At 37.5% G+C, this 13830-nt stretch overlaps 2 protein-coding genes across 4 annotated transcripts in view; one reads left to right on the plus strand and one right to left on the minus strand.

The window, feature by feature from the left end:
* Nucleotides 1-911: 911 nt before the first annotated feature.
* LOC6496983 (60S ribosomal protein L37a) lies at nucleotides 912-1692 on the plus strand. Its single transcript, XM_001962963.4, has 3 exons — nucleotides 912-1019; nucleotides 1218-1346; nucleotides 1409-1692. The coding sequence occupies exons 1-3, from the start codon at nucleotides 1017-1019 to the stop codon at nucleotides 1553-1555; spliced, it is 279 nt and encodes a 92-aa protein (XP_001962999.2). The 5' UTR covers nucleotides 912-1016; the 3' UTR covers nucleotides 1556-1692.
* A 1775-nt stretch (nucleotides 1693-3467) lies between these two features.
* Nucleotides 3468-13830, minus strand: part of LOC6498527 (polypeptide N-acetylgalactosaminyltransferase 5) — a 28005-nt gene continuing 17642 nt past the window's right edge. The window contains exons 2-10 of one of the 3 annotated variants that reach the window (XM_001962962.4): nucleotides 8572-9211; nucleotides 8167-8513; nucleotides 7929-8095; nucleotides 7552-7870; nucleotides 7310-7487; nucleotides 5584-5764; nucleotides 4420-4559; nucleotides 4129-4362; nucleotides 3468-4069 (exon numbers count right to left, since the gene is read on the minus strand). In XM_001962962.4, coding sequence (XP_001962998.2) covers nucleotides 3923-4069; nucleotides 4129-4362; nucleotides 4420-4559; nucleotides 5584-5764; nucleotides 7310-7487; nucleotides 7552-7870; nucleotides 7929-8095; nucleotides 8167-8513; nucleotides 8572-8751 — 1893 coding nt within the window. In that variant the 5' untranslated portion in view covers nucleotides 8752-9211 and the 3' untranslated portion in view covers nucleotides 3468-3922. Of the gene's footprint in view, nucleotides 4070-4128; nucleotides 4363-4419; nucleotides 4560-5583; nucleotides 5765-6860; nucleotides 7042-7309; nucleotides 7488-7551; nucleotides 7871-7928; nucleotides 8096-8166; nucleotides 8514-8571; nucleotides 9212-13830 lie in introns of those variants that run through there. The other 2 variants (XM_014906687.3, XM_032455068.2) reach the window with 2 other exon arrangements.

Raw genomic sequence — 13830 nt, forward strand, 5'->3', positions numbered from 1 at the left:
CTTTTTGATAATTTATATGAGCACCGATCTGTTGAGCACCGGAATATCAATACTCACCAATTACTTTGAGATTGTGAACGATGAAATGAACGAAATGACACGAATGCTTCCTATTGCAATTCTACAAAAGGATAAAAGAATGGTGAAAAAGTTACATAGACGCACAATAATCCTGAAGGAAACACACGACTATTTAACACAGATCACTCGCAAAGTTTTTACCAACCTTATTTTCCACCTGACTATTATGGTTATTTTAAATATTAACTGTTTCTTCGCCAATTTTTTTGGATTCAGCCTGAATCAATTAATTGTCAGCAATAGCCTTCGGCATTTCATTTACTCACTCGATAAACTATTGGTAAGGAGCTGGCAAGGCATTCCTTGGTGTCACATGGCCCACCAGTATGAATTCGAAAACATTCTTGAACATTACGAGAGACTGGAAAGAACACCATATATTCGAAAGGACCTGGATTGGGCTAACCGACTTAGCAACCAGAGCTTGGTGCATCATCTAATCAGGCGAAAGTTTAATATTCTGGGCATGTTCTCACCAACTCGACGATTTCTATGCAAGGTGGTTTTTGCCATTATCAGTCTGTGGCTCTTACGGAAAATTATGGGATTGGCAGAATAAACAAAATATAAAAATAAAACATACACTAAAATGCTTCAGTTAAAAAAAAACCGCTAAGCTCATGCAAAAATTTCGCTACAATGTGATGGTAAAATGATTTTCTAAGATTTAAGAAAGATAAATAAAATGTGTATAAATAAAACAAAAAAATTCATAATTTAAAACATAAATGATAAAGTTAACGACATAAATATTTCCGTTTCCGGGTCTGGCAATCTTTTCCGGCTAAAATTTTCCATCCCTGAAAAACATCGATAATGGTATTCTCAACCGCATATCGATACTTCGTGACACAGCTGTTATCGATATCGTCCCATCGCTAACAAGCCACGGCTCTTTCCGGTTGAATTTTTTGACAAATCAACAACACAGAAAAATGGTACGAAATTAATTTGTGAATATGTGGGCAATCCTTGAGTGAAGCTACTTTGCTAACCAATAGCAACTGCAAGGATGGCATGAACCGCTTGCTGATAAAGGAATTTACTGCCGTGTGGATCATTAAACCCACAAATTTTGTCCCCGAAAAGTTGGTTACAAATGAAGATACTAAGTGGGCTTTTGTTTTTGTTCGCAGGCCAAGCGCACCAAGAAGGTTGGAATCGTTGGTAAATATGGTACCCGTTATGGTGCCTCTCTGCGTAAGATGGTCAAGAAGATGGAAATCACGCAGCACAGCAAGTACACTTGCTCCTTCTGCGGCAAGGTGAGTTTTTTCGTGGAATTTCGTCCAATCCCAATCAAGACTCATACAATTTCTCCCAATAGGATTCCATGAAGCGCGCCGTGGTTGGCATCTGGTCCTGCAAGCGTTGCAAGCGCACCGTCGCCGGTGGCGCCTGGGTGTACTCCACCACTGCCGCCGCCTCTGTGCGCTCCGCCGTGCGTCGTCTGCGCGAAACCAAGGAACAGTAAACACCAATGGAATACTCCAATGCTCCGTTACACTAGTTCCCGTAGTTTTTAATTGACAACGCGATTTTTCTGTGGTTTGCGCCGTGCCGGTCATGTGAAAATAAAAAATGGTTTTTTTTACTATATCAGTAAACGGATGTGCTGTTTATTTTTTATGTGCTCCAAGAACTATGATGTTTGGAAGATAATCTTGTTCAAAATCCGGAGAGTAGTTTAGTAGTGTCCTCCATTAGGATTTCCGTATCAAAGATTGTGCAATCGAAGGCATTCCGGTCTTTTTAGTTGAAACCCTTTCCAATAAAGGCGGGAAACATGTCCCACCAGTTTATAAACCTTTCAATTTTTGACATTATCTCGTCTGTTCTGTGGCAATATTTTATATCCCACTAAATACTGGGACTAAAAATGTCCCACTATAGGGATTTTGTGCTCCAGGGAAAAGAGTTTCCATCCTCTAGGAACTTGGTCCCAAAAAAGCTGGGATATAATTTCCCTTTTGGGACCATAGGGTTTCCATCCTATTAGATATTGGTTTTAAAAAGTACTCCGTTAAATGGTTTATGGAAAAAAATAAAAACAAATTTGTTTAATTTTTCATTGTTTTTTATTTATAAAATTTAAAAAGTCTCTAAACAAACAAAAATATTTAAATTAAAAATAAAATATGTTGGCGTACATTTAGTTTTGAGTAATCTTCCTGTTGTTATCCTTTCGATTTGTGGTTTGATAGTTGTTTTAATTGAGAAAATGAGAACTACATTCAGGTAAGCATATAAATCAACAATTTAAAATATATAGGCAGCTAGAAAGGATCATTGTGGTTATTGAGACGCACATAGTAGGATATAAAGGACTTTTGTCGGAGAGGGGTCTTGATCTGCCTGTCTGTGTTTGTTTGTTGTTTGATTGGATTCGTTCTCCTGTTTTCTGTTATTTTAAAGTTTAATTAAAAATTGCACCGTCACCAGTTAAAAATAGTTGCTATTTTTTTTTCATTCATATGTATATATAGTTTCTCTATAACTATGGGTTCACTTTTGTCGTTTTTTTAAAATAAATTTAGCTAAAAAGTTTTACTTGGCTTGTTCTCCTGTTTCTCATGGGTATTTTTTTTGTTTTTTTGTCAAGAGTTCGGGGGAATTCCTTTTTTAGTCAGGTGTTAAGCTTCAGTGTGTTTTTTTTTTGATTGAAATACTTTTTGAAATATTTACACAATAGCTGAAACAGTATTTTTGTTTTCCGTTTTGAGCAATATTTTAGTCGAGAGCTATTGGATGTTATGCAAAACTTTGACTAAATCTAAATTTAATTTAGAACTTAACATTAAACCTAGAACTAAATGCAGTTTATAGTACAGTTTTGCTTGCTTTGCATAATATATGTATATCCATATACTTTATAAATATTTTATTTAAAGGTATATTTTTAATAGCTACATTAATTTTATGTACACACTTTCGTTTGTTTAGTTAAATCCTCTGATTATGGTTATAAATATTTTTACACTGTATTTATGATATGCGTGCATTTATTTTTTAGAGATTTTTATATTTCCCCTTTGTATGATTATGGTCTAGAAGCATTTCTTCGTTTGTGATATGAGGAGCACATCAATTTGGTAGAAAGCAACCGATTTTCCGATCTTATATTGCCTAATTTTGGATAGGTACACGAATCGAACAACCCATAAAGTGGCTTAATGTATAAAAAATAAAAAATAAAAAATATGAGCATCACAAGACATCGCCGCTCTTCTCAGATAAAAACATCTAGCTCTAGGAATGTTGTGTGCTAAGGGATTGCAGGGAAAAATTTGAATCTGCTTTTCCCGATATGGGATTTTTTAGGTTTATATATGTATTATGTACTGCTATGACACAATTTTAAATTATATAGTGTGGAGCATAAAATGTCAGTTAAATGCCAATTTATTGGTACTTGGTCGAAGCTAATGTAAATATATATACTTTACAGATACACACGCCTATATAAATTGTAAATCTGACCGTCTATATAAACACATTATACATGCATATCATGTACACAGATACAATATCTAAGTTTTAGTTTAGTTCTGGCTCTCACGCACTCACATACATACGCGCATCAAAAGTTGGGAAGACATTCTACTGCCGCATGGTAATCTTCGGCAGCAAAAAAACACATTCATGCACACCGGAAAAAAATAGACATACATATATGCATTATAGAGAGAACTTATATCCGAACGAACTTAGGCTAATTAACTGTCAAAATCAAGCGCCAGATAATCTTGAACATAAACATGGAAGTTCTCAGTATAGTTAGTAGGATCCGTTTAGTTTAGTTTTAGTTGGGAGTCCCGCCGCCGACGCCGCCGCCATCCAGCTAGTGAGCCTGCCACTTGAACTTGGACTCCATCAGCCACTGCTGGCCCTTGCCGTAGCTGCAGGGTCGCAACAACGGCGTGTTGGCATCATCCCGCGTGGCACGCTGCAAGCACTGGCCCGTGTTCGTATGACGAATCCATTTCTCCTGCGGAGTATTTAGTTTTATTAACAATTTTATAGATTTTTCAATTATTTTCCCTTTACCTCCGCATCATAAACCCATTCTTGGTTGCCGCCCATATTGTGGCAACGCACCATGTTGACGGGACCATTGGAACTGGAGGCGTCTAGGCACAGATCATCGGACATGATCTGCTGTCGCTTGGTGTAGGCAAACACCTGGTTGCCGCCCAGGCCGTGGCAATAGCTAATGCCGACCTTTTCGTTGTACTTTCTGCCCATGGTATCCAGACAGGTTTCCGTCTCAGCATTGCGGATCTGTTAAGGGATGTAAGGATGAGTAAAGATGTTTATAAATTATGTCTAGAAGCTTACCTCTCCCAGGTAGTAGTAGTCCAGAGGCATCAAGCTCTCGGGATAAACATTCTCCAAGTACCAACGGAAGCTCTTGCACTTGAGTCGCTCACGAAGAGCCTTGCGATCGCTAACATCGCCAGCCGAAGCCTTGCGAGCGCCTAAATTTGTGCCACAAAAAAAAAATAATTTATTACTAACGATATTCTTTAAAAAAAATATTAAATCACATCTAGGTTAGTGTATGTGTTGTTAGATCTAGGCAGATGTTTGTGTTAGAAAGGCAAGTTAGAAATGCACAAAAATAATGAATGTTTTTATAATTAAAGTCATGCCATACCACATTTACAAGCAACATATACTTTATACAACATAAAGCCAAACATAATAGATGCCATAACCAATAGCAGTTAGTTACAAGGCCAAAGGCTACATAAATATGATCAGCTAGAGAAAAATAAAACCATTCCCATTATCATATTGGAGGAGGATTCAGGCACCCTGTCACATTGCAAGTAAAAATCTATTAAATCTATTGGATTGTGAGTAATGGGGGCCGGCTAAGGGACAAAGACAAAAAAGGCAGCTGGTGTGAATTTTTCCTTGGGGGGGGGGTTGGTAGTAGAAAACGAGGCCAAAAACGAGGAATGGGGGACAAGTCGCACAGCTAAAAGAAACAAGGTCATAATCAAGAACCAATAAAACAGAAACATTTTTCAAATCAAATACAAAAGGTGAAGAAACAATAATGTGTATATTTTTGGTGGTTGGTTGGTTGGTTGGAGGAGTCGGTTGATTGATCGGTTGGTGGATAGCTATTATAATATTTGTATTTATTTTTTTATTGTATTTTGGATATTGGATTTCGGTCACGGCCATGCCACAAATCATAAATCATCAATATAAATATTTATATGTGTATATAAACATTGCATAATGCTGGACGTGCTGCTTGCTCGAGATAAATATTTATTTTTTTATTATAATTTTTTTGCGTTTTTTAGATAATGTTTACAGATTATACCGAATACTGAACAAAACACTATTTAAGAGACAGACAATATAGAACTTAGAGAAGAAAGTAGAGAAAGTACGTGAGAATGAGAAAGTGAAGAAGGAAGCATTCTGTGGATTTTTTATTTTTCGTGTTTGATTTTTTTTGTTTTTTTTTTTGTAATTGTTAACCTGGATAAAAACTGTAGTAGAACTCTTTCCAGTCGTCCAGCCAAACCTCGACCAGACGGGCATTATTGTGATTGACAATCTCCGTGGTGCCGCCGGGGAAGGTGTACGGCGTAGACTTGCGAAAGACATGACCCACACGGGAGCAGGGGGCGATCTCGAGCACGCCGCCACACATCCAAACCTGGATTCAAGGCGGGGTTTCAGAATGGTTTTTTGAGGTTTTTTTTTTTGGTGTGTTTTTGGGAGAATTATTATAGTTTTTTTTTGTTATTTTTGGAAGAGCAGATAGTGGAGAACGCAAAAATTGGACGAAAAAAAATGTTACAAAAAAGATATATAATTCTATATATTTTATGGCTAAAAGCCAGGGCAGCTGCTAGCTCTATAACTTTTGGGACAATGGGAGATTTCAAGGGGTTCCAAGGGGCATCAAAAATAAAAGCTGCAAGTTCTGTTTTCTGTTTTTCTAAATCCTCAGGGGAACCATTATTAAAACACAAAAAAAAAAAAAAACTAAAAACAAATATTAGTTACAACTTAGGGGATTAAACTTAAAATCATAAATTAATTACCAATTGAGCGAATACTTAAACGAATAATTAATAAGCAACAAATAGTTTGTGGGTTTTAGTTTTTAGCTTAGGGTTTCAACTCGTCATTAAGGGGGTAACAGGCTTAATACCTATGTAAGTTTAGTCAACAATGGTGTATCGTATTAATCATTGATGATCGGACATGGAAGAGAGCATGAGCACAAAGAATTGAGGAAAAAACTAAGAAGAATTCGAAGAACATTGAGAAGAATTCGGATTAGAGAAATCATAAAAATCAACGTATATGCAAGTGCGGTTTTATAACAAAAAGAAAGTTGATTAAGTTGAAGTTCTGTCATCGGGGAGCTCTCTCCGAGTTACATGATGAAGTATTATTATTATTTTTTTATTTTTTAGGGGATAGCTAATAGTTATTTGAATGAAAATATAAATAGTTTAGCTATTTGGATTAGTGGTATGCTCAAAAAACATGTCAGCTTAATGTTTGGGGGGTTGGTGTTAGTGTTTTAGTTTCGAACCTTTTCGAGTGGTTTTTGGTCGGTCTGTTAGCGAATTAAAGCCAATTACAAATAGATTAACGAGTAATTCTTAAAGTTAGAAGTTAGATGCACGCAATATAAAATCGACTAGTGGTTTGGAAATGTTATTTTTTGACTGTTTTTGGATTGTTTTGGTTGATTGTTGAGTTTTGAGAGTTGTTGAGATGTTTGTTGTTTTGCGAACCTGTACTCATCGAATAATAGAAATCACGCCACTCGTCCAGCCATACCTCGGCCACTCTCGCCGCATTATGCAGCACAATTTTGGCCACGCCGCCCGGGAAGGTGTACGGCGATTTGTCACGGAACACGTGACCCACGTGGGAGCAGGGTATTATTTCTAATATGCCTCCGCACTGCCATATCTGCGGGTTATCATTTGGATGATTGGTTTTTGTTTGTAATGTTTCAGTGATTATAGTGTTTTGTGATTATAAAAACATATTTCGATTTTTTTGTTTCAATATTTGACTAAAAATTATGTACTTAATAGAAATTAAATTAAAAACAAATCCTATTTTTTGTAAGCAAGTTCGCGGCTTGGCTTGCAGCTGAAGGAACAAAAAAATTTGTAACGAAACGTAACGAGAAAGCAAGAAGAACTATGGATAGTAATCGGTGGCATTGTCTTACACGGAAGGACATCTCGAGATTCTCGCCACCCCAAATGTCCATGCCCTCGTCATAGGAGCCGATCTCATAGAAGTAGTCCTTGTCGATGGAGAACAGGCCGCCGGCCATGGTGGGAGTGCGCAGGGGAGCAGTTCTGTCATTGTTCCGGCGGGCCATTTCACGGGACGGCACTCGGTACCTGCAGGATCATCAAGATCAAGTTATAATCTCTTAAGGAAGAAGCTCCCAAGATGTCCCTTTACCATCTAAAGTTTAGCTTCCAGTTAAAGCCACCCCAGGTGGAGTCGGATGCTGTGATGTACTCGAATGTCTCATCCGAGATGACATCAATTATGGGACACACAACCGTTCGACGATTCTGGACGATTCGGGCCAGGAGTGGCTCCAGCCAGCCCTCGGTGCACTCGCAGTGGGCATCCAGGAAGGTGATTACTTCCCCGCTAACATGCTCAGCGCCCAGGAGTCGTGCCCGGATCAGGCCAGACCGTTTCTCTGTCCGGAGGACAAAAGTTTTTACCGGCAACTTGGCCACATAGTCCTCTAGCTGTTTGCCCAGGAAGTCTATCGAAGAAGGATTTAAATAAATGTCTCTTAACGAATTGGAAAGAGAATAACTTACCCCTTTCACTGGCATCATCCACGAGGATAATCTCCTTGAGGAGTGCCCGCGGCGATCGGTTAATGACACTCCACACAGTTCGCAGGAGCGTCGTCCAGGCTTCGTTATGGAAAACTATCACAATGGAGGTGGTGGGCAACTTCGAGGGATAGTGCTTCCGGCGGCAACTAAAATGGGATTAAGTTGGAAACCAGTTTTAGAAACAAAAGTGGATAAAGAACTGGTTGGAGGCACTCACCCATCGTGCCGCACATCGGTCAGTGAGCGATTCAATGAGATCATGTCACTGGCCAGCAGATTAAACTGGTTCTCCTTGAACTTGTCCTTCATGAGATCCTTCATGTCGGCTGGTATCTTCACCGGCTTGCCCATCTCGCCGGGCTTACCCTTCGCCTCCTGGACGCTGGGCGCCAGGAACCATTTCTTCAGCGCCACGCTGGGATAGGTCATGGATATGCCGCCGGGTGCAAAGCCCTGGCCCATAATGAGAGCACCGCCACCGTCGCCATCCAGGGATTTCTCCGTATTGATTTCATTGTCATCCACCAGCTGATTATCGTCCACCAGACGCTCAGCATCCGGAAGCTACAAAGAGACATATCCTTTAGGACTAGAGATCTAATCAAGATTGGAGATGACTTACCTCCACATCATACTCTCCGGATCGCTTGCAGCGCCAGCCATCCTTGCCGATGCAGTCCGAGTAGCGGGCAATGAGGACGAAATCGAAGATCACCCAGACCAGGGAGGTCAGCAGGACGATGCGGCAGGTGTTGGAGCGCATCCGGCCGCGCATCTTGCGTGTGAAAGTGGAGAAGGTCATGGTTGATTCTTTTTTTATGTTAACTGTTTGTTGGGTTGACTTTTTTGGCCGCTCAGTGGATTGTTTTGATTTCGAAGGTGGAACTACTGCTTTTTGATTTAATTCAGGCTGATCATTGTCCTTAATCCTTAATCCTTAGTCCTTAGTCCTGGAGATATGTGGATGTGGGTTGGCCTTGTTATGTTTTCGGTTTCTGTTGCTTTTCGTTATCAGACTTTTATCGCTCCCTCAAGCGTGAAATGTTATTCATTTTTTAGTTATTAACTAATTTTTAGTTGGCACATATGGGAGCTCTACTCGTCTCGCTCTCTCTCTCTCTATCTCTCTCCTTTTTGGACTCACTCTCATGCTAGCCTTGGGGTGGACCTTGTTAGTTCCTCTCACTAGAGATCGCTACTCCATGAAGATGATGTCCTGGACCGGCTCATTCCCAGAGTAGACCTTCGCTTTGGTTATTCAACTGAAAAGTAAACAAAAATCCACAATAAGTATGATAAATGATAAATCGCATCGAGATAATGAATAGCGGTAATGGGGGCAAAAAATGAAAGTTATGATTTCATATCCCCACTACCGCTCAGCAACCGGTTATTATTATTATTCCTCTATATAATCAAATAAATGTTTTTTGCTTTTTTTTTTTGTTTGCTGATAAATAGATGATTGTGCTTAATTCATTTTTGTTTTCAATATTTGCTTTTGCCTTGCTTTGCTTTTTGATTTGTTGGCCAATTTATTTTGGCCCAATTAATGGGGCACAAATGCGGGGAAGGAGAAAGAAAAAGGTAATTGATTAGCAAGTGTGATAAATTATTCACTAATTAATATCTTCTAAAAGTATTAGCTCTTCCTTAAATAATATTTCATCCGCCTTTTATTGAAGCCTATTATTCAAACAATAATATTGATATGATATCTCTTTTTGGAATACGGATTATGGTTTTAAAATTGTCCATCCTATAGATACTATATCTATATCTCTGTAGCCAGAGAATCACTCTATTAGAGACTCTAAATACTTGTTTTTTTCAGCCTATAATTTATTAATTAATTAAATAATATTCCTTTGGCATATTTATCTATGCCTTTAAGTTATAAGTCAAATAATAATATTGACAAAGTAATACATCCTAAAGGTTATATAGTATCTGTATACTTTACTCCAGATATAATATTTTAATAAAAAAATTATATATATCTATGTATCACAATATTAAAACAAGATTAAGATCAAGATTGCAAAAAACAATTCCAAAGTAAATCATTCTACAAACTCTATAGAGTCTATCTTATAGTTTACTTATGTCTATGTACTTCACTCCAGAACTCCAGATACTTCTTGGAAATTGACGTTTGTTGACACGATGATATCATATGATACTATATCATTGACGTGGGTTCTTGGCCTCATGACAATAAAGTAAGATAAGAAAATAAACACCCAAGAAAATAAAGAAATCTTACAAGAAATTTATCACTTTTCCATCTAAGTTTTAAAGTTAAATTCTTAACCCTCTTACAAATAGAATATTTTATTCAAAGAATACTTTTTCAAACTTTTTTTCAAAGAATTTTTTTTTTTTTCGCTTTTGAAATGCCGTTTTGGCCAAAATTCCATTGACAAAGGTCATAGTCGCAGGCAAGCAGCCTCAGCCTCAGCTTCGGCGGCAAAAGCCAAAACGCCAAGCCAAGAGCTGTCAGAGGTAACAGCGGAGAGAGACAGCGGGCCTGGCCAACGAGAGAAAAGAGCAACAACTCTTAACGGTATTTTTACGGGGCTTTTCTTGGCTTTAATACTCTACCTTAGGGGTACATAGGGGAATTTTAAGGGGAAATAATTTATAAGAAGGGGATATTTATAAAAAATAGGAAAATTTAATTAATTTTAACTCTAATATGTATAGATTTGAGTTAGAGTTTAGATGTTAGAAAATTTATAATTTATAATTTAGAATTTAAAGTTAGAGTTTAGAGTTAGAATTAGAGATTAGATCATAATATAGATTAGACAGATTTTTAATCAATTTTTAAAGATGAACAAGACATTTTTCTCGTTTCTTTTACTTTTTTCGATAAAAATAAACCATTTTTATGAAAATAGGATATCATAATACCATATAGTAGATCATTAGTAGTAGTAGTAGTAGTATAGTATGATATTATAGAGTACTGTATTATAGTAAAGGGTGGTATGTTATTGGATTGTACGATAAAAGATAGTATGATATAGGATAGTATTATAAAGAATAGTATAAAAGATACTAGATACTAGCTACTAGATAGATAGATACTATAGGTATAGTAATGAATCTTATAGTATAGTATCTTGTAGAGCAGAATAATTTGGTATAAATCAGATATAGGAATAGAAAAAAGTATCTTAATCTCTCAAATAAACCTCGATCCATAATCCATCCTATAGATTGTTTAAAAAAAAGCTAATATCTCCAAAAACTAGCAGATAGAAAACCAATCATCCTCCTCCCATCTCTCAACTTGGACTTAGGGTATCCGTAGTTTTTGTTCCAGATGCTGTCTGTTTTTTATTGCATCCCCCCCTTTTTTGCGCACATAACGTGCATTTGAATCATTCATAAGGCATGCGACGTCAACTAGACAAGACTACGGGCCTGGGACTGGGACTGGGAGTCATAGTCAGAGTCAGGCGTTGGAGCCGGAGCAGTGGAGAAGATGGCTTAAAAAAAACCCGTTTCCCACCATCCAACATCACGCACACCAGAGCTGAGGATGCCTGGGGATGATGGCCTAGGGTGGTGGCATGGAGAGGCACACTCTGTTAAAATATGCAGTTGCATGTGCAACTGGAGAGTGGAGAGTGTAGAGTGGCGCCCGCTGGAGAGCCCTTTAAGCCAAGCCAAGCCATCAATAATACATTTAATAACAAGGAAATGCGATAAAAATGAATTCCACTTTTTGAAAATAATTAATTTTGCGCAAAGAGTGACTTCAATGACTCACATTTTGTATAAAAAAAAGAGTTTAAAAATAATTAACATAATTGAAAAAAAAGGGAGAAATAAATGAGAAAAATGATTAATAATTCAAGGGTTTCTGATCTGAAAGGTGACTCAGTTCTGGCCATTTTTTGATGAATGGAAAGTATTTTTTGTATTACCACCTCACTCTCCATTAGTTTCGGTAGCTTATTAGTCTTATTTTAAAATATAATATATTATTTTAAGGTCTCTGTTTCACGGCTGTCAGTCAAAACAGTCATACTGCCGCCGACAATTCAATTACAATTATGTCAAATGAATACATTTACGATTCGTGTTGTGAGGGTTCTGCTTGAAAAGCATAATTGGCATCTCTGGCATTATGTTGAAATGCAATTATCCGCACATAACCCCCAGTCAGATAGATGGTAGGATTGGAATGGGAATTGGATTGAAAACGGGGCCAAAGACTACACCCCCATGACGAGAGTCACGCTTTGTAAACTGCTAATTGGCAGGTAATCAGTTCAGTTCAGTTCGGTGTTTACTTGCTGAAAACAGCATCGAAAGTAAACAGCACACACATTTTCAAAACAATTACCTCGAGTGGGAAAAAATAAAAGTGAAATTCTCATAAGAACTATTAGTTATCGATCCACTTGAGATTAATCGCTGATTGCCAATTGATTTTCATTATCAGATGATAACTATTCTTATTAAGTTTATGTTCGCACTTGATTATAATTCAATTCAAAGCAATTGAAACTACGAGAGGGGGTCAGTCAGGCAATTTAGATCGAGTGGCGGGAAGGCAATAAATAAAAAGCAAAGCAAAGTTTTCTATTATTTCCTCATAAATATCCTTCAAAAATAGTCTATTTTTTGTATAATAGTGTTGATATTTTACTAACAATGAGTGTCAGTGAGAGTCTTCTAATAATTTTTGGTATAAAGGCTTCAAAAATTGCCCTTTTTTTGTATAATTAGTGATGATATTGTTATAATTATGAGATGAATCTTGAAAAAGCAAAGCAAAGTCTTCTAATAGTTTCTGATAAGTAGGCTTCAAAAATAACCTATTTTTGGTATAAAAGAGGTACTTTTTGGATACAGTTTATTTAACAGTAAGTGTCAGAAATACATTAAACATTACTCATTAAAGGCAAGCAAAGACATCTAAGAAGTTTCTATCAAGTTAGCCTCAAAATTTTTATTATTATTTTGTTATAAAAGTGATTTTATATTTATAATAGTGAGATAAATAGTGACAGTTTTCTTATAGTTCCTGATAAGTAAGCTTCAAAAATAGCCAATAGCCAAAAAAAAAAGCAAAGCAATGCAGGAAAAAAGCCAATTCTTCTAATAGTTTCTAATAATTAGGCTTTAAAAAACCCCTATTTGAAATATATGTAAAGGTAATGTCTGTAATTTTTAAACCTTTAAACTGTTATTTAAGAGCACCCACTGTCCATCCACACTGCCCTACAATAGTCAGTTCCCAGCCCAGCCAGCTCTCAACTGGCCTGCCTCAGAGAGGCACTGCGACGACAGCAATTGATGATTTATGTATGACATTCGACTTCAATTGGTGTCGGCCCGGCTGCTCTGAACTTGGCCACTGATTTCCATCTCTGTCACTCTGTATCTGCTCCTCTCTTTCTACTACTATGTCCTTTGGTTGATAAGGATTGTGTTTTTGTTTCTTAAAGTTCAGCTATTTTCTTCTCTTTTTGTATTTTAATTTTCTAGCTGGATTTTAATTAAAATAGAGCGCTCAGCGGGCTAAGAGAAATTCGCAGCACGTAACATCGAAAAACTGTCAAACTGCCATAAATTGAAATATTTCCCGCCCTGCCCTTAAAATGAGCCACCCCCTGTCGCCTCATTTTCTGGCCCTTTTGGCTTTTATCTTGGCCCGGGCCACAAAAGCGGAAGCAAACATTTTTTTTTTTCAGAAGAGTCAGAAGGGCTCTGGACCCTGCCCCCCGAAAAGCTTTTCAAGCTCTCTGGTGTTTATTGCTACTGATAAGGCGGTGTGGGAGGGGCCTCTCAAAGGGGCCTCTCAAAGGGGCGTGGTCGGACATAGCCATCTGTGTACAGTAGTTGCTGGGCCACATTTTTC

The sequence above is a fragment of the Drosophila ananassae genome, chromosome 3R, assembly GCF_017639315.1.
Source record: "Drosophila ananassae strain 14024-0371.13 chromosome 3R, ASM1763931v2, whole genome shotgun sequence".
Lineage (NCBI taxonomy): Eukaryota > Metazoa > Arthropoda > Insecta > Diptera > Drosophilidae > Drosophila > Drosophila ananassae.